The sequence below is a fragment of the Xenopus tropicalis genome, chromosome 1 (assembly GCF_000004195.4).
Source record: "Xenopus tropicalis strain Nigerian chromosome 1, UCB_Xtro_10.0, whole genome shotgun sequence".
NCBI lineage: Eukaryota > Metazoa > Chordata > Amphibia > Anura > Pipidae > Xenopus > Xenopus tropicalis.
In genome coordinates this window covers 15,778,591-15,803,066 of record NC_030677.2, presented here as the reverse complement: position 1 = coordinate 15,803,066, position 24,476 = coordinate 15,778,591, and the positions used below count along the sequence as shown (strand labels likewise).

General features: G+C 46.8%; 1 protein-coding gene across 1 annotated transcript; it reads left to right on the top strand.

Moving 5' to 3' along the window:
- The first annotated feature begins 12,360 nt into the window (after positions 1-12,360).
- Positions 12,361-23,267, top strand: ig100492381 (uncharacterized protein containing Ig superfamily v domain 100492381 [provisional]). Its single transcript, XM_002936295.4, has 3 exons — positions 12,361-13,754; positions 19,918-20,325; positions 22,398-23,267. The coding sequence occupies exons 1-3, from the start codon at positions 13,703-13,705 to the stop codon at positions 22,631-22,633; spliced, it is 696 nt and encodes a 231-aa protein (XP_002936341.1). The 5' UTR covers positions 12,361-13,702; the 3' UTR covers positions 22,634-23,267.
- Positions 23,268-24,476: the final 1,209 nt, after the last annotated feature.

Below are 24,476 nucleotides of genomic sequence, written 5' to 3'. Positions count from 1 at the left end.
ATTTAGCAGCTCTCAAGTTTGGAGTTTCAGCAGCTGTAGGGTTGCTAGGGTCCAAATTACCTTAGCAACCAGGAAGTGGTCTGAATGAGAGACTGCTGTATGATTAGAAGAGGACCTAAATAGAAAAATAAGTTATTAAAAGTAAAAATAACACCACAGCCTCACAGAACAATAGTTTTCTGCCTGCCAATCAAGGTGCAGTCTGGAGGAGATTGCCCTAACAACACAACTCATAATCTTACTGGCATCTTAGGGTTTAATGCCATGCTCTGAATGCATCGTCTGCAGTTATCTTACTGGTATCTCTGTGGTTCGTGTAATGTTAATTATCAAGTTTCTGCACTGATCTTACTGCCTGGGGTTAATGCACTTATCATTAACCATTTCCACAGTCATCTTATTGGCATGTCTGGGGTGAATGCTTTGAATCCATTTTCTGTACTGGTCTTTGGTATGTCTTTGGTTCATAGATTTCCTTTTTTTCTTTTTAAATTCAATTTATTGAATTTTACAAGTAAGTAATCTAGCTGACATTATAGCAAGTATTTGAAATCGCTATATCCAGAAAATGGTAAAATTCATATTTTATATTAACAGTTATTTCAAACACAACCAACCATTGACCTATTTTGTATTCACCACCTTAATGCTCAATAAAACCTTTGAGAGCTTAATAAATCACATTTATCAATACTTATATCTAAATAATGTGAATGGTTTGAAACCAGTCAAAGGATTCCGGGAACATTTACCATCAAACCTCTTTCGAAAAAGTTGCATTTATTATTTTTATTAAATTTGAATGTGTTACAGTTTTTGTCCCCCCAAAAAATCACATTCACCTCAGGCCCAATATGTTGTTAAAGCATGCGCTGCCTTGGCCCCCAATGTTAGTTAATTAAGCACTGATCCCACCCACTGTCTGTTCATTGATTTTGCATGAAAACCAGCTGAATGGCACTAATTATCAGTGATTAGTGTACACACGCAGGAAGCGGAAAATTATTTAGCGAGCTATTAGTTCCTATCACTTATTTATACTGTATACAGCACAATCCTGTACAGGGTTAAATCTAGAAACATCCCAGTTCCATTAAAACCTGAGAGCGATTGAGAAAGATGCAGACGCCACTGACACATTCAGATGAAAGCCATTTGTCCATTTGCCTCAGCCCCTACATATCCCCTCATTAGGAGGCCCCCAAGCTGAGCCAAGGAACGATGCATCAATCAGAGGGGCACTTACTGAGGGGAGAGCGACTTTATGTTCATTTGTGCCTTTTAGTTCTAAGGATGTGAAACTTGAGGTTGCAAGGAGAAGTATACCTTCAAATGCAGAATAGTGTATAGTGTATTAGCAGTGGGATAATAGCCTCTGGGAAGGGACTGGGGCTGTGGGATAGCAGGTATAGTAGGGAGAGATGGTGCCTATAGTAGCAGTGGGATAATAGCCTCTGGGAAGGGACTGGGGCTGTGGGATAGCAGGTATAGTAGGGAGAGATGGTGCCTATAGTAGCAGTGGGATAATAGCCTCTGGGAAGGGACTGGGGCTGTGGGATAGCAGGTATAGTAGGGAGAGATGGTGCCTATAGTAGCAGTGGGATAATAGCCTCTGGGAAGGGACTGGGGCTGTGGGATTGCAGGTATAGTAGGGAGAGATGGTGCCTATAGTAGCAGTGGAGGGATAATAGCCTCTGGGAAAGGACTGGGGCTGTGGGATAGCAGGTATAGTAGGGAGAGATGGTGCCTATAGTAGCAGTGGGGGGATAATAGCCTCTGGGAAGGGACTGGGGCTGTGGGATAGCAGGTATAGTAGGGAGAGATGGTTGCCTATAGTAGCAGTGGGATAATAGCCTCTGGGAAGGGACTGGGGCTGTGGGATAGCAGGTATAGTAGGGAGAGATGGTGCCTATAGTAGCAGTGGGGGGATAATAGCCTCTGGGAAGGGACTGGGGCTGTGGGATAGCAGGTATAGTAGGGAAAGATGGTGCCTATAGTAGCAGTGGGGGGATAATAGCCTCTGGGAAGGGGACTGGGGATGTGGGATAGCAGGTATAGTAGGGAGAGATGGTGCCTATAGTAGCAGTGGGGGATAATAGCCTCTGGGAAGGGACTGGGGCTGTGGGAAAGCAGGTATAGTAGGGAGAGATGGTGCCTATAGTAGCAGTGGGGGGATAATAGCCTCTGGGAAGGGACTAGGGCTGTGGGATAGCAGGTATAGTAGGGAGAGATGGTGCCTATAGTAGCAGTGGGGGGATAATAGCCTCTGGGAAGGGACTGGGGCTGTGGGATAGCAGGTATAGTAGGGAGAGATGGTGCCTATAGTAGCAGTGAGGGGATAATAGCCTCTGGGAAGGGACTGGGGCTGTGGGATAGCAGGTATAGTAGGGAGAGATGGTGCCTATAGTAGCAGTGGGGGGATAATAGCCTCTAGGAAGGGACTGGGGCTGTGGGATAGCAGGTATAGTAGGGAGAGATGGTGCCTATAGTAGCAGTGGGGGGATAATAGCCTCTGGGAAGGGACTGGGGCTGTGGGATAGCAGGTATAGTAGGGAGAGATGGTGCCTATAGTAGCAGTGGGGGGATAATAGCCTCTGGGAAGGGACTGGGGCTGTGGGATAGCAGGTATAGTAGGGAGAGATGGTGCCTATAGTAGCAGTGGGGGGATAATAGCCTCTGGGAAGGGACTGGGGCTGTGGGATAGCAGGTATAGTAGGGAGAGATGGTGCCTATAGTAGCAGTGGGGGGATAATAGCCTCTGGGAAGGGACTGGGGCTGTGGGATAGCAGGTATAGTAGGGAGAGATGGTGCCTATAGTAGCAGTGGGGGGATAATAGCCTCTGGGAAGGGACTGTGGCTGTGGGATAGCAGGTATAGTAGGGAGAGATGGTGCCTATAGTAGCAGTGGGGGGATAATAGCCTCTGGGAAGGGACTGTGGCTGTGGGATAGCAGGTATAGTAGGGAGAGATGGTGCCTATAGTAGCAGTGGGGGATAATAGCCTCTGGGAAGGGACTGGGGCTGTGGGATAGCAGGTATAGTAGGGAGAGATGGTGCCTATAGTAGCAGTGGGGGGATAATAGCCTCTGGGAAGGGACTGGGGCTGTGGGATAGCAGGTATAGTAGGGAGAGATGGTGCCTATAGTAGCAGTGGGGGGATAATAGCCTCTGGGAAGGGACTGGGGCTGTGGGATAGCAGGTATAGTAGGGAGAGATGGTGCCTATAGTAGCAGTGGGGGATAATAGCCTCTGGGAAGGGACTGGGGCTGTGGGATAGCAGGTATAGTAGGGAGAGATGGTGCCTATAGTAGCAGTGGGGGGATAATAGCCTCTGGGAAGGGACTGGGGCTGTGGGATAGCAGGTATAGTAGGGAGAGATGGTGCCTATAGTAGCAGTGGGGGATAATAGCCTCTGGGAAGGGACTGGGGCTGTGGGATAGCAGGTATAGTAGGGAGAGATGGTGCCTATAGTAGCAGTGGGGGGATAATAGCCTCTGGGAAGGGACTGGGGCTGTGCGATAGCAGGTATAGTAGGGAGAGATGGTGCCTATAGTAGCAGTGGGGGGATAATAGCCTCTGGGAAGGGACTGGGGCTGTGGGATAGCAGGTATAGTAGGGAGAGATGCCTAACTATACTGCTCTTTATATATTCCATTCATAGAGATCATTGTATAAAGGGTAAGATACCCTAGCGCTTGATGTACAGACAGCAGGCAGTAACCCTTTCCTGTCCCTTTGCTTAGAGGCACATGCTGATTAAATGTGTGGGTGGATGATACGAGTCTGCTGGGATTTAAAATGATGCCAAGTGACTGTGTAATGAAAGACAGTAGACACAGCTAATTGGTTTAACCCCTTCTTCCCCGGCAGAGGGAGTCCATGATGAAAGAGGGAGCGCTGGGTGATGCGAGTGACAGACGCAGGCTCTGGTGACAGCCTTTAGCTCAGTGCTTTCATGTTTGGCATATCAGAGGAGATAATTAATTCCCCCACACTCACCGAAGCTCTTCTCACATCTGCTGCAGCCTTTGGTACCAGGGAACGAAGCCGAAGGATCCGGAAGTGTCTCAGTCTCCCAGGGTCTAGTGAGAGAGAGAATAAGGGGGAAATACATAAAGAGCTGGTTTGGTTTATTTGCCCTTACAGCAATGATACAGACATTGGGGTCCCAGGTGGAGATCCAGCCCTGCCTGGTGCACAAAGATAGTTATTAGGCGTACTGCCCCTTTAAATAGGTAAATACCAGTTTTTCCCATGCTGCTTCCTATTTAATTATATAAAGTGGCGCCATTTATATCAAAGGGCAGCTGCCATATAACAGTATGGGCAGGGTTGGATTTGGCCAGTGGGGTAAGTCCTGGTGGATCCCAACCTTATGGGCCCCGTGGCTTCAGACCCACTGTCTGCCCACAATCTGTGGTGGGGGGGTAGTTTGTGGCAGCCATAAATTTGCAGCATCAGCAAGTGGCAGTTAGAGGAGGTATATGATAGGGTGGCAGGGAGTTTGCAAGGGGGGGACCCACTGTGGCTGGGGTGATGGCCAAGGTGGCCCCCCATATACTGTACCTCAGTTGGTCATTAAACTTAGGCTGTTGAAGGGGTAGAGACATATGGAAAGACTATGGGCAGGCTATGGGCAGGATACGGGCAGGCTATGGAAAGACTATGGGCAGGATACAGGAAGGTTATGATATGGGCAGGTTATGGGCAGGATACGAGCAGGTTATGGGCAGGATATGGAAAGGCTATGGAAAGGCAGGCTATAAACAGATTATGGGCGGGCTATAGGCAGATTATGGGCAGGCTACAGAAAAGCTAAGGGCAGGCTATAGACAGATTATGGGCGGGCTATAGGCAGATTATGGGCAGGCTACGGAAAAGCTAAGGGCAGGCTATAGGCAGATTATGGGCGGGCTACGGAAAAGCTAAGGGCAGGCTATAGGCAGATTATGGGCGGGCTACGGAAAAGCTAAGGGCAGGCTATAGGCAGATCATGGGCGGGCTACGGAAAAGCTAAGGGCAGGCTATAGAGAGATTATGGGCAGGCTACAGAAAAGATAAGGGCAGGCTATAGACAGATTATGGACAGGCTACAGAAAAGCTAAGGGCAGGCTATAGACAGATTATGAATAGAAAAATGCAATGGCACTCAAGAGCTACAACTGGGACTAGCCCTTTAGATACTTTATTACGGAAGTGCAACGTTTCGGGGAAAAACAACCCCTTTGTCAATGCTTGACAAAGGGGTTGTTTTGCCCCGAAACGTTGCACTTCCGTAATAAAGTATCTAAAGGGCTAGTCCCAGTTGTAGCTCTTGAGTGCCATTGCATTTTTCTATTTGGATTCTTTGGGAGGGTGCCGATCCCCCTGCAGTGAGCACCGAGCACAAACTTTTGAGGAGAGTTAAGGGTGTGCGTATAAGGTCTTTTGTTGTGTTTATAGACAGATTATGGACAGGCTACAGAAAAGCTAAGGGCAGGCTATAGAGAGATTATGGACAGGCTACAGAAAAGCTAAGGGCAGGCTATAGAGAGAATATGGGCAGGCTACAGAAAAGCTAAGGGCAGGCTATAGACAGATTATGGGCAGGCTACAGAAAAGCTAAGGGCAGGCTATAGACAGATTATGGGCAGGCTACAGAAAAGCTAAGGGCAGGCTATAGAGAGATTATGGACAGGCTACAGAAAAGCTAAGGGCAGGCTATAGACAGATTATGGGCAGGCTACAGAAAAGCTAAGGGCAGGCTATAGACAGATTATGGGCGGGCTACAGAAAAGCTAAGGGCAGGCTATAGACAGATTATGGGCGGGCTACAGAAAAGCTAAGGGCAGGCTATAGACAGATTATGGGCGGGCTACAGAAAAGCTAAGGGCAGGCTATAGACAGATTATGGGCGGGCTACAGAAAAGCTAAGGGCAGGCTATAGACAGATTATGGGCTGGCTATAGGCAGATTATGGGCAGGCTATGGAGAACCTATGGGCAGGCTATAGGCAGATTATGGGCAGGCTATGGAGAACCTATGGGCAGGCTATAGGCAGATTATGGGCAGGTTATGGAAAGGCCAAGAGCAAGCTATGGGCAGATTATGGGCAGGCTATAAAAAGGCCAAGACTGAGCATCACACCAGATCTAGAGGTATTTAATATTACAATGAAAACAAAAATGCAATTACTGTGATGAATTCCCTTATTTCTCTGTGACTCCTCGGCTGCTTCATTAGTTCATTCTGCTCTTCACTTGATCCGCAATGTTTAATAATAATAACAATAATAAAAAATCCCCTAAACTGCAGCTGCAGAGCCAGCACCAACCCCCCCTCCAGACCCTCTAATTTCATTTTATTCCCATCATTCCCTGAACGACTCGCAGGGCTTAATACCCCGCTCGTACCATTTGTCTGGATAAATGCCCGGCCCCCCCGACAGCTCCCATTGCTTAACACTAATGAAAGATGTTTGGACTTGGCGGGTTACAGAGTGTTTATCATTTCTGTACAGAAGTGTCCGAGATTTAAAGGGGAACAGCACCCAAAAATGGTGTACTTGTCAATGAACTTGTTCCTAGCAGTATCTGTCTGGCTGTTTATATATTTCTGCACTGCCAGTTCTGACTCCTGAAGCAAGTCAGACCTAGAGGGGAGTTTACGTCTGCTTTATCATTTCAGTATAGTCAAGGGGCGTATTTAGGTGCTGCCCTAGGCACTGGATCTTTACACGCCCCTATGCTGTGTGCACCCTAGGCACTATAATAAACACTGGGAAATTACAGTATTATATGTAGGTAGTGGCACAAAAAGGGAGCTCCGGGCCCTGGAATAGTGCTCAGTTGGCCCCGGGAGAACCACAATACCTTCAACTGAAAATGTAGAGTCTACAGGGCATATATATCAAAATGTGAGATTAGACCTCACCTACAGTACTTTCTATTCATTCCTATGGAATTTATCAAATGGTGAACTGTAACTTTCACCCATTGGTAAATATGCTGCTAAAAATCCCATAGGGATGAATACAAAGTGGGTGAATTTTTCTGCGGTGAGATCTAATCTCCCATTTTTATAAATCTGCCCCTAAATTATGGGGTATTCTAACGATCTCTTGCCATTATCCAATGTCTCTGGGTGGAAAATTCTGCTACTGAGGTTATACAGCAGGGGGTTATTGCCCCCGAAGAACGCAGGAAGGGATGGGCCTTCACTGACGTCACTGAGAAACCCAGAGATGCAATGAGACTCGCAGGCAAAATCTGAAACCACTTTATGGAAAAGTGTCTGGGGGGGGGGGGGAGTCTCAGTGCAGCTCTCCTCTGTCTGTAGCAGGTACCTTAGTCTCACAGAGCCAGTCTGATTCAAATTAAAGGGGAAGTTAAATGGGGCAAAATAAAACAGTACAGGTTGAGATGTCACAACAAAGGAGTGTGATGTAAATATGCCGCATAGTATTAATACATTCATTTCAGGGGTTCCTGCTTAGCTTGTTTTTAAATGCTTTCTTTTTCTTCTAATTTCACATGAAGAGGATCCGGCGGTTTCCTAGGAAACTGAGAGCCGTAGATCAAGCGCAGCCGGAGGACCGCAATACGCTTGGCAGCCTTGCTAAAAATGCAATAAATATATTAAAGTTAAATCATAAGTCCTTAGTAGTTTAGAGAAACAACAACACACACTTGGATTCCACAGGGCCCTCGGTTCATGGGGCCCTTGTGCAGATGCACTTGTCCTAAAGCAAATAGCTCTTAGGGTGTCGATCTATTCCAAGTGAACTGTATATTTCTATGAATACTGTGACACTCTGTAATCTTATCCAGGTGAACTGTATGTTTCTATGAATACTGTGACACTCTGCAATCTATTCCAGGTGAACTGTATGTTTCCGTGAATACTGTGACACTCTGCAATCTTATCCAGGTGAACTGTATGTTTCTATGAATACTGTGACACTCTGCAATCTATTCCAGGTGAACTGTATGTTTCTATGAATACTGTGACACTCTGCAATCTTATCCAGGTGAACTGTATGTTTCTATGAATACTGTGACACTCTGCAATCTATTCCAGGTGAACTGTATGTTTCCATGAATACTGTGACACTCTGCAATCTATTCCAGGCGAACTGTATGTTTCCATGAATACTGTGACACTCTGCAATCTATTCCAGGTGAACTGTATGTTTCTATGAATACTGTGACACTCTGCAATCTTATCCAGGTGAACTGTATGTTTCTATGAATACTGTGACACTCTGCAATCTATTCCAGGTGAACTGTATGTTTCTATGAATACTGTGACACTCTGCAATCTTATCCAGGTGAACTGTATGTTTCTATGAATACTGTGACACTCTGCAATCTATTCCAGGTGAACTGTATGTTTCCATGAATACTGTGACACTCTGCAATCTATTCCAGGTGAACTGTATGTTTCCATGAATACTGTGACACTCTGCAATCTATTCCAGGTGAACTGTATGTTTCTATGAATACTGTGACACTCTGCAATCTTATCCAGGTGAACTGTATGTTTCTATGAATACTGTGACACTCTGCAATCTATTCCAGGTGAACTGTATGTTTCCATGAATACTGTGACACTCTGCAATCTATTCCAGGTGAACTGTATGTTTCCATGAATACTGTGACACTCTGCAATCTATTCCAGGTGAACTGTATGTTTCTATGAATACTGTGACACTCTGCAATCTATTCCAGGTAACTGTATGTTTCCATGAATACTGTGACACTCTGCAATCTATTCCAGGTGAACTGTATGTTTCCATGAATACTGTGACACTCTGCAATCTATTTCAGGTGAACTGTATGTTTCTATGAATACTGTGACACTCTGCAATCTATTCCAGGTGAACTGTATGTTTCTATGAATACTGTGACACTCTGCAATCTATTCCAGGTGAACTGTATGTTTCCGTGAATACTGTGACACTCTGCAATCTATTCCAGGTGAACTGTATGTTTCCGTGAATACTGTGACACTCTGCAATCTATTCCAGGTGAACTGTATGTTTCCGTGAATACTGTGACACTCTGCAATCTATTCCAGGTGAACTGTATGTTTCCGTGAATACTGTGACACTCTGCAATCTATTCCAGGTGAACTGTATGTTTCTGTGAATACTGTGACACCCTGCAATCTATTCCGGGTGAACTGTATGTTTCCATGAATACTGTGACACTCTGCAGTCTGTTCCAGGTGAACTGTATGTTTCCGTGAATACTGTGACACCCTGCAATCTATTCCGGGTGAACTGTATGTTTCCATGAATACTGTGACACTCTGCAGTCTGTTCCAGGTGAACTGTATGTTTCCGTGAATACTGTGACACCCTGCAATCTATTCCAGGTGAACTGTATGTTTCCGTGAATACTGTGACACTCTGCAATCTATTCCAGGTGAACTGTATGTTTCCGTGAATACTGTGACACTCTGCAATCTATTCCAGGTGAACTGTATGTTTCCGTGAATACTGTGACACTCTGCAATCTATTCCAGGTGAACTGTATGTTTCCGTGAATACTGTGACACTCTGCAATCTATTCCAGGTGAACTGTATGTTTCCGTGAATACTGTGACACCCTGCAATCTATTCCGGGTGAACTGTATGTTTCCATGAATACTGTGACACTCTGCAGTCTGTTCCAGGTGAACTGTATGTTTCCGTGAATACTGTGACACTCTGCAATCTATTCCAGGTGAACTGTATGTTTCCGTGAATACTGTGACACTCTGCAATCTATTCCAGGTGAACTGTATGTTTCCGTGAATACTGTGACACCCTGCAATCTATTCCGGGTGAACTGTATGTTTCCATGAATACTGTGACACTCTGCAGTCTGTTCCAGGTGAACTGTATGTTTCTATGAATGTTGTGACACTCTGCAATCTACTCCAGCCTAGCTGTGTAAATTATATAAACGAAAGCTATACAACTATTTATCGAACTAATGGGAAAAATGTCATTATATCGGTAGTAGCATCACTTTAATGGGAGTTTGTTCACAGCACCAGCCTACAATATGGCAGTTATTTCAGCCAAGGATTTGTCATTCAAGATATTATGGAAAAAATGTCAGCTACGACAATACAGTTATGTTGCTCACAGCTGCAATATTTCAAAATGAAGAATTGGCATCAGCCTCAAGGACCACTAAACTCCCATGATTTAGAATAGCACGTGATCCATAATCACCCATTGAACATTCTCTGTCACTAAATATGTATCAGAAGGGTTCTGTTGATTATTACACAGGTCAGTATGTCTGTTTGTGGGTGCTGTGGGTGCTGGGGTTCACTTGGAGGGGTTGAAACTGATGGACTTTGGTCTTTCTTCAACCCAACTTAACTATGTAACTATGTAACTATTAGTCTCAGTGCCAGTTAAGACAATCTATAGTCATGACCACATTCCGCAGCCATAAAGCAGGGCTGCTCCTATCTTTGCTTTGTGTTACAGTGACGCAGATCCTTTGCTGAATCGTTACATATACAGAATCCCATCACCAAGTGGCCAATCTTTATGTACACAGATGGGATTTACAGATTATTTTCTCCCTAATAAACAGTAGGAAGCTGCTGAGCATCTCTCTTATTGACACTCATGCATCTGCCCTAATCTTTGGACCCCCCATTTATCTCCCAATTTAGAGTCTGTGTGCGGCACAAGGAGGACGTGGGAGTTTATTATCGCGCTTTAATCTCGCTGCTAAACAACATCATCGTCAGTGCAAGATCTATGCAATTCAATATCTCGCTGAAGTCTGATTTAACAACTCAACTTTTCCACTGCTGTTGGGAGCGCTGGCAGAATTTCAATGAGCGATCAATCTATATCCTTCCCAGGCTGTAGGCAAGACCTTTAGCGAGTAGATCCAAGCCAAGCAATTAGGTTCTTAGACTTGAAAACTCTCCAGTAATGTGTTTTTATTTAACTAAATGAGTAATGAGCCATAATGAAGAACTTCAAGGCGGAAAGTTCAGCATCTATTCACTTTTAGTGCAGTTAAAGCTACACTGCCCCTAATAAACTGGGAGCTGCAATGGTCTCTGCCATAGAACTGTCCCTATTTATTTAGTGCCAATTGGCTCACTTTGGGGTGAGTGCTTATTTGTGCCCTGGGTACCCCTGGAACTATAGCAGGGTGACTGTTACCCCAATGTTTCTATATATCTGTAACCTTGTTATGGGCTAAGGGGGCCCAGCCTGAAGGCCAGTTAGGGGGAGATTTGGGGTGAGTGCTTATTTGTGCCCTAGGTACCCCTGGAACTATAGCAGGGTGACTGTTACCCCAATGTTTCTATATATCTGTAACCTTGTTATGGGCTAAGGGGGCCCAGCCTGAAGGCCAGTTAGGGGGGGATTTGGGGTGAGTGCTTATTTGTGCCCTGGGTACCCCTGGAACTATAGCAGGGTGACTGTTACCCCAATGTTTCTATATATCTGTAACCTTGTTATGGTCTAAGGGGGCCCAGCCTGAAGGCCAGTTACGGGGGGGGTTTGGGGTGAGTGCTTATTTGTGCCCTGGGTACCCCTGGAACTATAGCAGGGTGACTGTTACCCCAATGTTTCTATATATCTGTAACCTTGTTATGGGCTAAGAGGGCCCAGCCTGAAGGCCAGTTACGGGGGGGGTTTGGGGTGAGTGCTTATTTGTGCCCTGGGTACCCCTGGAACTATAGCAGGGTGACTGTTACCCCAATGTTTCTATATATCTGTAACCTTGTTATGGGCTAAGGGGGCCCAGCCTGAAGGCCAGTTAGGGGGGGATTTGGGGTGAGTGCTTATTTGTGCCCTGGGTACCCCTGGAACTATAGCAGGGTGACTGTTACCCCAATGTTTCTATATATCTGTAACCTTGTTATGGGCTAAGGGGGCCCAGCCTGAAGGCCAGTTAGGGGGGGATTTGGGGTGAGTGCTTATTTGTGCCCTGGGTACCCCTGGAACTATAGCGGGGTGACTGTTACCCCAATGTTTCTATATATCTGTAACCTTGTTATGGGCTAAGGGGGCCCAGCCTGAAGGCCAGTTAGGGGGGGATTTGGGGTGAGTGCTTATTTGTGCCCTGGGTACCCCTGGAACTATAGCGGGGTGACTGTTACCCCAATGTTTCTATATATCTGTAACCTTGTTATGGTCTAAGGGGGCCCAGCCTGAAGGCCAGTTAGGGGGGGATTTGGGGTGAGTGCTTATTTGTGCCCTGGGTACCCCTGGAACTATAGCGGGGTGACTGTTACCCCAATGTTTCTATATATCTGTAACCTTGTTATGGTCTAAGGGGGCCCAGCCTGAAGGCCAGTTAGGGGGGGATTTGGGGTGAGTGCTTATTTGTGCCCTAGGTACCCCTGAAAATATAGCAGGGTGACTGTTACCCCAAAGAGTTTCGTGCGACTTTAGAATGCTGAAGTGATGTGTAGGCCTTTCCCCCAGTGACTCCTATTGTTGCCGGTGGAAAGACATTTCAGACTGGTTAGTTGCCTCTGTAGCAGAGATCTTTGGCAAGTGACTAACTCGCTGAGTGGGCTATCATCCCATGTCTTTTTCCAGGAAACATTAATAAGCCTATAATCTATGGGGGGCTGTTTGGTGGCTCATTACTGGCCTCTGTATCCAGATAAAGTCTAATTTAGATAACCGTGTATGACTGAGCCTTCTCTTATCTTTGCTTACTCTGTTGCTTTATGAATTAATGTTTAATTTAGCCTGACTGTATTTCTCTGCTGGGAAATCATAGCCAGACTCCCCGGGGCAATTACACACCCGCCCCACTTGTTTCCAATTCAATAACTGGGGGCCACTTGGGTTTCTAGAGGTTTAGTGAGGGGCTTTGCAATATATTTAGCGCTCCGCTAGGCATGGAATTGATGGGGAATGGGGTAATGACTGCAGGCAGCTTGCCTTTATTTATCTCTATGTGTCCTGCTGGAATAAAAACATGCATCCTCATTAAAGGGCTAATTCCTAATTTTGGAATTCCAATTTGGAATTTTAGCAGCTATCTGGTTACTAGGGTCCAAGTTACCCTAGCAACCAGGCAGTGGTTTGAATAAGAGACTAGAAAATGAACAGGAGGAGGGAGAGGAACTGAATAGAAAGAGAAGGAATTAAAAAAAAAACAATAAAATTGTAGCCTTACAGAGCAATGGTCAGGTAGAGCTTGGTAGAGTAGTAGTTCCATCACTGAGACCCATCCTTTTTCCTGAACATTGAGCTTATGGCAGTGGGTCTCTGTATGTACATGCACCCCTCCCAGGGTTTGGGTGGCTCACCCCACTTCTTACCTTTCAGCCTGTGCTGTGCGGAACTGCTCCTGGGGGTCCCTGTGTGCCCGGGGGGTATAGCAGCGCTGTGTGTGTCTATGCCCGCTGTGCCCCAGAGGCTTTTATAATAGAGGTGCAGTGGGTACCAAGGTTCCTGCCCTAAGGGTTTATTGCTACCTATGAGTACCCCCCATCTTATGTATATTTAGCTATGGGAGAAGCAGAAGGAAGGTGGGAGTGAGAAGGGGGGAGCCCCTTATATTTCTTATGAATGTGTACCTGCCCTACATAGGGGTACATGCAGTTTGTTCCAGGAAAGAACCTTTCACAATGTATGTCAGTTCTCACCCCCTCGCTTATTATTTCCTCTTTCACTTGCCGAGCAGCCTGTCTCCGCTATAGCACGTCCCTGATGTGCCCCTAGCCCTAGCGCCATGTTGGGCACAGCCAGCGCACTCCTGCTACTGCCTCTCTTCATATTGTCAGGTAAGGAACCATTTCATGCTTATGCCCTCCCTCTGCTTCTGACTCCTGAAGCAATGTAGCAGGACTTCAGGAGTCAGAACCACTAGTGCACAGAGTACACTGTAAATAGCCAGACAGTTCTTTAAAATAAATTAACCCCATAAAAAGCAGTGGAAAATAGATTGCTTAACGAAAGAAAATGTCATTTTGAGCAAGTTTTTGGGTGCTGTTCCTCTTTAAAATGATACTGACAATTTTAAATATCTGGGTCATATTATATCCTCCCCCATTTCTGTGCACAGCCAGAGGATTCATGAGTTGCATGTGGGTTAGTGGGACTTCCAGGGTTTTATAGTGACCAGTTGGTAGTGGGTCGGGATAAAGCGGCTGTAAGTCACATTGGGGTAAGTGCCATAAAGATGTGGGTTACAGATCTGGGGGTGCAGGTTGGTGTGCAGGTTGGTGCGGGTTTAGCTAATTAGGCCCACGCACAAAGGTGCAATTAGCAATCACAAAATGTTACTTTTTAATAGCCTTTTTTTAACCAATTATTCTAAAATGTATATCATGGAAATGAGTTTAATTTCCTCCACTTATATAAGCTCCGTATGGAAAGTGATGGGCTCACTAAGCCGGTAAAATCCGATTAAGTTCATCTAGCTCATTTTTTAAATTTCAGAAACAAATAGAAATGACCTGAAAAAAATGATTTGTGATGTATTGTTTGAAAATGAAAAAAGTTCTGTTCTGTAAAGGTGAACTTCCCCTTTAAAGAGCATTGCCCTTAACCACAAGATATTATTGGCGACTAAAAGCATTAGGCTGTTTCAGATCCGCTGATTGTTCATAAGGTGAATGTCCCTGCCCCGGTCTCACAGGTCATAGCGCCCCGGGCAGAGCAATAGCGCAATCAGCGCCTACTTATTCATGGCAATCAGCATCCATTAAAGGGCAAATACCAAAATTTAAATTTTCCCATTTACATTCATTCTTCAGTATAGTCAAGGCTGTCATTTCAACCCCCCCCGGCTGCCATTTCAGCCCCCCCCCCCCCCCCCCCCCCCCCCCCCCCCCCCCGGCTGCCATTTCAGACCTTCCTCCCCCCCGGCTGCCATTTCAGACACCCCCCCCCCCCGGCTGCCATTTCAGACCTTCCTCCACCCGGCTGCCATTTCAGACCCCCCCCTGTATGCCACATTGCTTTTACTTGCAGCTGCAAATACGGGTGTCCGACCCTGGCACAATAGGATCCCATACATGTACGTGTACAGGTGAGACTGGCACTGACTGGCAAGATAGGATCCCATACATGTGTGTAAGGGTGAGGCTGGCACTGACTGGCAAGATAGGATCCCATACATGTGTGTAAGGGTGAGGCTGGCACTGACTGGCGCAATAGGATCCCATACATGTAGTGTGTAAGGGTGAAGCTGGCACTGACGGGTACTGATAGGATCCCATACATGTAGTGTGTAAGGGTGAGGCTGGCACTGACGGGTATGATAGGATCCCATACATGTAGTGTGTAAGGGTGAGGCTGGCACTGACTGGCAAGATAGTATCCCATACATGTAGTGTGTAAGGGTGAGGCTGGCACTGACTGGCACAATAGGATCCCATACATGTAGTATGTAAGGGTGAGGCTGGCACTGACTGGTAGGATAGGATCCCGTATATGTAGTGTGTAAGGGTGAAGCTGGCACTGACTGGCACGATAGGATCCCGTACATGTAGTGTGTAAGGGTGAGGCTGGCACTGACTGGCACAATAGGATCCCATACATGTAGTGTGTAAGGGTGAGGCTGGCACTGACTGGCACGATAGGATCCCCTACATGTAGTGTGTAAGGGTGAGGCTGGCACTGACTGGCAAGATAGTATCCCATACATGTAGTGTGTAAGGGTGAGGCTGGCACTGACTGGCACAATAGGATCCCATACATGTAGTATGTAAGGGTGAGGCTGGCACTGACGGGCAAGATAGGATCCCATACATGTAGTGTGTAAGGGTGAGGCTGGCACTGACGGGCACGATAGGATCCCATACATGTAGTGTGTAAGGGTGAGGCTGGCACTGACGGGCAGGATAGGATCCCATACATGTAGTGTGTAAGGGTGAGGCTGGCACTGACGGGCACGATAGGATCCCATACATGTAGTGTGTAAGGGTGAGGCTGGCACTGACTGGCACGATAGGATCCCATACATGTAGTGTGTAAGGGTGAGGCTGGCACTGACTGGCACGATAGGATCCCATACATGTAGTGTGTAAGGGTGAGGCTGGCACTGACTGGCAGGATAGGATCCCATACATGTAGTGTGTAAGGGTGAGGCTGGCACTGACTGGCACGATAGGATCCCATACATGTAGTGTGTAAGGTGAGGCTGGCACTGACGGGTAAGATAGGATCCCATACATGTAGTGTGTAAGGGTGAGGCTGGCACTGACGGGCACGATAGGAATCCCATACATGTAGTGTGTAAGGGCTGAGGCCTGGCACTGACTGGCACGATAGGATCCCATACATGTAGTGTGTAAGGGTGAGGCTGGCACTGACTGGCACGATAGGATCCCATACATGTAGTGTGTAAGAGTGAGGCTGGCACTGACGGGTATGATAGGATCCCATACATGTAGTGTGTAAGGGTGAGGCTGGCACTGACTGGCACGATAGGATCCCATACATGTAGTGTGTAAGGGTGAGGCTGGCACTGACTGGCAGGATAGGATCCCGTATATGTAGTGTGTAAGGGTGAGGCTGGCACTGACTGGCACGATAGGATCCCATACATGTAGTGTGTAAGGGTGAGGCTGGCACTGACTGGCACGATAGGATCCCATACATGTAGTGTGTAAGGTGAGGCTGCACTGACGGGTATGATAGGATTCCCACATGTAGTGTGTAAGTGAGGCTGGCACTGACTGGCACGATAGGATCCCATACATGTTATGTGTAAGGGTGAGGCTGGCACTGACGGTATGATAGGATCCCATACATGTAGTGTGTAAGGGTGAGGCTGGCACTGACGGGTATGATAGGATCCCATACATGTAGTGTGTAAGGGCGAGGCTGGCACCCATACATGTAGTGTGTAAGGGTGAGGCTGGCACTGACTGGTAAGATAGGATCCCATATATGTAGTGTGTAAGGGTGAGGCTGGCACTGACTGGCAGGATAGGATCCCGTACATGTAGTGTGTAAGGGTGAGGCTGGCACTGATGGGTATGATAGGATCCCATACATGTAGTGTGTAAGGTGAGGCTGGCACTGACTTGCAGATAGGATCCCGTACATGTAGTGTGTAAGGGTGAGGCTGGCACTGATGGTATGATAGGATCCCATACATGTAGTGTGTAAGGTGAGGCTGGCACTGACTGGCAGGATAGGATCCCGTACATGTAGTGTTAAGGTGAGGCGGCACTGATGGGTATGATAGGATCCCATACATGTAGTGTGTAAGGGTGAGGCTGGCACTGACTGGCAGGATAGGATCCCGTACATGTAGTGTGTAAGGGTGAGGCTGGCACTGATGGGTATGATAGGATCCCATACATGTAGTGTGTAAGGGTGAGGCTGGCACTGATGGGTATGATAGGATCCCATACATGTAGTGTGTAAGGGTGAGGCTGGCACTGATGGGTATGATAGGAAAGGGCACATAATGCTATAACTCTATGCAACAGTTGGGGTATAACCTCTGTAAGCTGCCATCTCCTCCTACCACCTAGTTTGGTAGAAATTTTCACACTTTGTCCTGTTTAAGTTTAAGAAAGAAATAATGAGGGAAAAAATAGTTTTTCTTAAACAAAACAATAGGCAAAGAAGTATCTGCCCATACTCATGCCCCTTCAGTATACAGTATCTGCCCATACTCAGGCCCCTTCAGTATACAGTATCTGCCCATACTCAGGCCCCTTCAGTATACAGTATCTGCCCATACTCAGGCCCCTTCAGTATACAGTATCTGCCCATACTCAGGCCCCTTCAGTATACAGTATCTGCCCATACTCAGGCCCCTTCAGTATACAGTATCTGCCCATACTCAGGCCCCTTCAGTATACAGTATCTGCCCGCGTATGGGCCCTTCCCATCTCACTCCCAAACAGATATCTGGTTGGTTTGAAAATCCCTTTGGGCAAGGACCACACCGGCGCATTGATGCAGTCCTTTTCAGGCCTATGTCATCATCCAGTTGTTGGTGTGGGGGTGAAAAATGGGCTTACCCCAACTGGGCAGAGCACATTGGTGGGCAGATTGGGCAAACGAGTGAACTCTTGTGTATATGGGCAGCTTCATTTTAGCACAAACTCAATTTATTGACCACGTGTTAAGCAAAGTGATATGTTACTTGTGGTATAAAGCAGAAAGTACCCTTCAGTGCCCCAGCAGTCATGTGATCTACAGGGCATGGGCAGCTCCATGTTCGCTGGGGAGGAAGAGGTCTGACAAAACACCAAGAACAAAGCTGAACTACTTTTTGACTATTATTTGGGATAAGAACAATCTATTGTTTTGGTTACTTCTTGAGTTAAACTGGACAAAGAAACTGAAACTACTTCCTGGTTCTCACTTCCTGGTTCTTGTGAGGTAGCTCATTGGATTCCCAGTGCCCAGATAACCCCCTCAGCTAATCAGCACTGGAGATCAACACACCCCCTCCATAGCAGCATAATAGGATGGAAGTGGGGGGCTTAGCGGTGAAGGTTGAAAATGAAAAACATGTTTTTTGGTGTCGGTGTGAGGGTCTTGGCTCATAACAGGATGTGGCTGCTGCAGAGATACACAGGGACGTGCCCTGCTCACTAGCAAAGTGAAAGTAAGGTGTGCGATGGGGGGGGAATGAAACACAATAGAAGTGGGTGACAGTAATGAGTGGGTGACAGTAATGAGTGGGTGACAGTAATGAGTGGGCTCCTCGGCACAGGGACACCTGCACCCTCTGCGCTCGGCTGGGAGTTGGAACAATATTCCTGAGCAGGGAGTTCCCCACAGACCTGTGCGGGTTTTTCTTCTTTCATTTGGTTTTTATCATCCTGTTTTGTTAACAGAACCGCCCTGAATGGAAAACATTTTCTGTATTAAAGTAAAAATATATTGTAGCTACTGCCGCATACAGGCCTCTCTTCTCTGCTCTTCATCGTGGCCATGTTATCCCAGCCCAGCACAGCCCTTTCCCCTCATACCGTGGCCATGTTATCCCAGCCCAGCACAGCCTCCTCCCCTCATACCCGTGGCCATGTTATCCCAGCACAGCCCTCTCCCCCTCATACCGTGGCCATGTTTCCCCAGCACAGCCTCTCTCCCTCATACGTGCAGATGTTATCCCAGCCCAGCACAGGCCTTTCCCCTCATAAAGTGGCCATGTTATCAGCCACGCCTTTCCCTCATACGTGGCCATGTTTGATCCCAGCCCAGCACAGCCCTTTCCCCTCATACCGTGGCCATGTTATCCCAGCACAGCCCTTTCCCCTCATACCGTGGCCATGTTATCCCAGCAAGCCCTTTCCCCTCATACCGTGGGCCATGTTTATCCCAGGCTCAGCCCTTTCCCCTCATACCGTGGCCATGTTTCCCAGCACAGCCTCTCCCTCATACCGTGGCCTGTTTATCCGCAGCCCCAGAAAGCCCTTTCCCCTCATACGTGGCCATGTAATCCAGCACAGCCCTTTCCCTATACCGTGGCCATCGCTATCCCCACACATCCTCTCCCTCATACCGTGGCCATGTTATCCCAAGCACATTCCCTCCCCTCATACCGTGGCCATGTTATCCCAGCACAGCCCTCTCCCCTCATACCGTGGCCATGTTATCCCAGCACAGCCCTCTCCCCTCATACCGTGGCCATGTTATCCCAGCACAGCCCTCTCCCCTCATACCGTGGCCATGTTATCCCAGCACAGCCCTCTCCCCTCATACCGTGGCCATGTTATCCCAGCACAGCCCTCTCCCCTCATACCATGGCCATGTTATCCCAGCACAGCCCTCTCCCCTCATACCGTGGCCATGTTATCCCAGCACAGCCCTCTCCCCTCATACAGTGGCCATAATATCACAGCCATTTCCCCTCACAAAATAGTAATATTAGGCCCAGCACAGGTCAAGTCATTGGAAAGTACCCACAGAGGTGAAATTTATGGATGGATGAAGAAATGTTTCTTCAAAACTTGTTCACATTTTTTTTAGGATCCTATGAAGCCTTCAATATTTCTGCCTCCCGGTCACATGTGCGAGGCACCCAGAACAGCTCCCTCCTACTCTCCATATCCTACAACATTCTCCCAGAGACCAGCTGGATTCAGATCAAATGGGATCTCCTGGATCCCAAAACTGAACTGGTCAGATGCACGATACGTGGCCCAAACTCTTCCAGCGAGGAAGAAAACCTGAGCATCAAAACCTTCCCACCTGGAGGATTCGAGGGGCGTATGCACATTATTCCAGAAAATGGCTCCTTGGTTATCCATCGCCTGGCGCAGAGTGACAGTGGCATCTATCAGGTGACGTTAAGGGATTCCAAGTCTTCGGCATCAGCGACCATCAACGTCACGGTGGAGGATGCTAAAAAGGCAATAACCTCTGTGTGGGAACATGGTAGGAAAGGACTGAAATATTCTTATTTAGTATGGAAAAAATATATAAAAGTACTATATAATGAGTACTTTGCTCATATCCAAATAAGGGATTCAATCTTCTATTATAACAGTTTAGGATAAAAAGACTGTCACATACCCAACAGGCTCCTGGTGGATGGGCAGTTTCTATAATGTTGTAACACAAATTTGGGGGCCTTTTGCTGTGGTTCAACTGGGTATTGGTCCTATCGAGAGCATGTCCATGCCTATTGCAGTGATCCCCAACCAGTGGCTCGGGGGCATTTTTAAATTTCTGGCTTGGAGACAAGTTTTGTTCCAAGCAGAGCTTCCTGCAGGCTAGAAGTCCACATGGGGCTACCAAATAGCCAATCACAGCCCTTAGCCTCCCCAAAGAACTTTCTTAATGTTTGTGTGGCTCCCCAACACTTTTTACATCTGAGTGTGGCTCATAAAAGGTTGGGGTTCCCTGGTCTATTGGGTAGGCCTCAGGAAGGCTTGAGTCAGAATATAAGTGTGGGTGGAAGATGTGTGGGGTGTGAATAACCCACTAGCTGTTTTGAGTTCAGGTGGAGTTTTGATATGACTCTGTCTAGTGAAGCTTACTGAGGAGCTCACTGCACATATACTGTAGGTTAAGATATCCTATAAGATATAGGATGCTTCAGAATGGCTCAGTCTGGCCTTGTGCTAATTGCTTCCTATACAACCTATAGTTTGTCTGGCTGCCAGACTGAAGCAATGTCGGGATCTCAGCATTACCTCAAGTCCATTATAAAGAAACAAAAACTTCATATTATGTGTAGATGCCATGGAGCTCTCTTAGAGTAGAATGTGGACTATGCCATATTATGCAAGCTGCTGGTGAATATATATATATATGTACACATATAGTTCTAGAAAAACAAGTACTGAGCAGGGATCTTCAGGTAGCGAGCGTACATGAACTCTAGATATCCATCCCAGCAGGCTTCCTTCCTGAGCAATGAGTAACAGCCAGAGAAGTCAGAGGAAACAGAGGCAGCTGAGAAGGTCCCAGGAGATGCTTTAGTCTGTTCCTCGGAGCTGTCAGACTCAGACACATACTCGGAAATAAACACAGGCCTTATACTTCGCCCCACTGGCAACCTGACATAGGGTGACAGCTTCAAGCCTGCATCTGAACAGAAAGTGCTAAAAAGTGGGAAAATCCCAAATTGGCTTGTTCTACACTGAAACTGCTAGACTAGAAATGTGTGATCCATCTCCGAGGCCCATTTATGTCTGTGCATAATATAAAAATAGGACTGATCTAATCTGTGTAGCCCAAGTCCTCTTACACTTGCACAGAGGCATGACTGGGCCAACAATAATGCTCTACAGGTGTAGACTGTTATAGTCAAGGTTATAGTTGAATAGGTTTTGGCCATGGTATCCCCTATTCTGAAGTTTACTGCTCTACCTCCATTAGCATTGCCACATCATTTGCCACTGGATGAGTGGGTTGTGGGAAGTGAAGCCATCCAGCAGGCAAAATAATTGATCATCTTCAGGTCTGTACCAGTAGAAGAGGATCTGTATAGGGCTACCAGTATATACGCACACTGTAACCTGACATACTGTATATATTGCATACTCAGCACAGTGATATAGATCAGGCATAAAAGAAAGGTAGACTGGCTTCCTTGAAGCTCCTGGTGGGTCATACCAACACTGCCATATGGTCATATATGGATATAGTATATGGCCATAACTTGCAGTGTTGGTATGACCCACCAGGAGCATCAAGGAAGTCTCAGCTCAGTATATCTTTCTTCAGTGCTTAATCTGTGGCCTTAAGGTCTTCCCATAGGCCACAAGACTGCACCAATCACTGCAAAGGCCCCTGTAGCCGCCTCTTACCCATAAAGTAGAATGTTCCTAAAGAAATGCCAGGGGGTGGGATGGAAATACAGAGGGTAGGGAGATGACAGTTAAGATGAACACTGTATCACCAGTATTTGGCACAGTTGTCTCCCCATTCAGATCCCCGGGCCCTCTATTCTTTCCAGCAATAAATGCCATGGACTGACTTTATCTTTCCATCCCATGTAGTTCCAGCCACTCCTAATAACACAGAAACGGAGATGAAAACCCAAACGGCGCCATACTGCTTCTGCACGAGCAACTCCAGCAGCGTCAGTCTACCCACTTCCGCCGGCATCGTCCTTGGCAGCCGGATATTCACGATGCTCATAACATTAACCATCTTCTTTTGCCTTGGCATGGAAACGAAGCCGCCCAGGAGAAATATGATAAGGAAGTATTATGGGCCCACTTGGATTCAATAAACGTTTCTTGGTGAACAAACATAATAATTAAGGTTGAAAAAAGACATGTCAGTTGAGCGCACAAACTCCCTCCAGTTCCTTCCTGACTCCCAGAGGGCAATGGGACCAGTTCCTGGGTAAATTTCAGTAACTCTCTGCATGTAACCCTTTCTTGAAACTAATATTCACTGCCGCAAAGTGCACAGTGAAAATTTTTCAACTTCATGTGATATTAAGGATTCCATTTGGCCAAGAGTGTGGATTCGGGCAAATCCGAATCCTGCTGAAAAAGGCCGAATCTTGGCCAAACCCCAAACAGAATCCTGGATTCGGTGTATCCATAATTATTGAATTATTCAGTCCAAAGACAGTGGTAAGCTTTTGTATCAGTCTATATTTAATGTAATCTGTATGTTTCATGTATACACCCATCGTGCAGCGCTGGGGAATATGTTGGTGTTATAAATACGCAATAATAAGAATAATAATACCTGTATGTTCCTTTGAGATTAATATAACCCGAGCCCTACAGACTGCGCCCAATTTACCTCTCTTTATTAGTAACCCCCCCGCCCTACCTTGTCGGTCAGTCTGTAGGGTAGGAGCAGGTCAGTCTGCATCAGGGCCCTGTACTTACTGGCTAAAACTGGCCATACACGGGCATATCCGCTCACTTGGCGATGTCGCCAAGCAAGCGGATCTTCACCCGATATCCCCACTTACGGGTGGCGATATCGGGGAGGCATGTAGGCGAATTCGATTGTTTGGCCCTGGGGCCAAACAATCGAATCCTGCACGCGGCAATGGGGCAGTCGGTTCGGGGACTGCATCAATGAGCCGATGCGGTCCCCGATCCGACTGGATTTTCTAACCTGGCCGATCGATATCTGGCCAATTTCAGGCCAGATATCGGTCGGCCAGGCCCCTCAATTCTGCCCCTACACGGGCCAATAAGCTGCCGAATCGGTCCAAGGGACCAATATCGGCAGCTATAATCGGCCCGTGTATGGGGACCTTAACTGTGACCAACTGCAAGAGGCACTGGGTACATTGGGAAGAATGACAGGACCCTAATGCTTCTGTCTTGAGTTCACAACGCATTTCTTATCACTGAGTTGCCAAATGGAGCAGAATGGATATATTCCTTTGGGGGTGAGCACACAACGCCTGTCTTGCACTTATTATCCAGTGTGTTAATTACTGTTTATTTTTAATTCAATGCTGTTGTCCTGGACGGATTAGAGAATAATTAGTTTGATCTTAATCAATCAGCCGGCAACATTGGAAACGTGGCTCAGGACACCCTAAGATGGAGCCCATTGCTTGTCTACTTGGTGATTGTGATTCTTAAGCCTTGTGACCTCACTATATATGTATATATACTGTATATATTCTCATTTGCACACTGTCATTATAGAGCCTGCCTTCCCTCGGCCAATATGAGATCCCAATACAAGAAGTGGCAGTGACTGCGCATTCTGATGTTATTGATTCCCATGCCGGCGGCTAATGGGACGCCAGTTCTCCTGACTGCATTAGGTGCCCTGGGGCTGCCGCACACTTGCTTTGCAAAGCTGTTGTTTTCTACACAAATGGAAATAAATGGGCCAAGCTTTAAAAACATCACAGTTGCCAGCCTCGCCAAAACTACAGAGGTGCTTATGAATGAACGGGGCGCAGAGTATATAGACTTTGGCTTATTAATGAATGGGGGGCAGAGTATATAGACTTTGGCTTATTAATGAATGGGGGGCAGAGTATATAGACTTTGGCTTATTAATGAACGGGGCGCAGAGTATATAGACTTTGGCATTGATTAAATTGAAATGAGGGGCGCAGAGTATATAGACTTTGGCTTATTAAT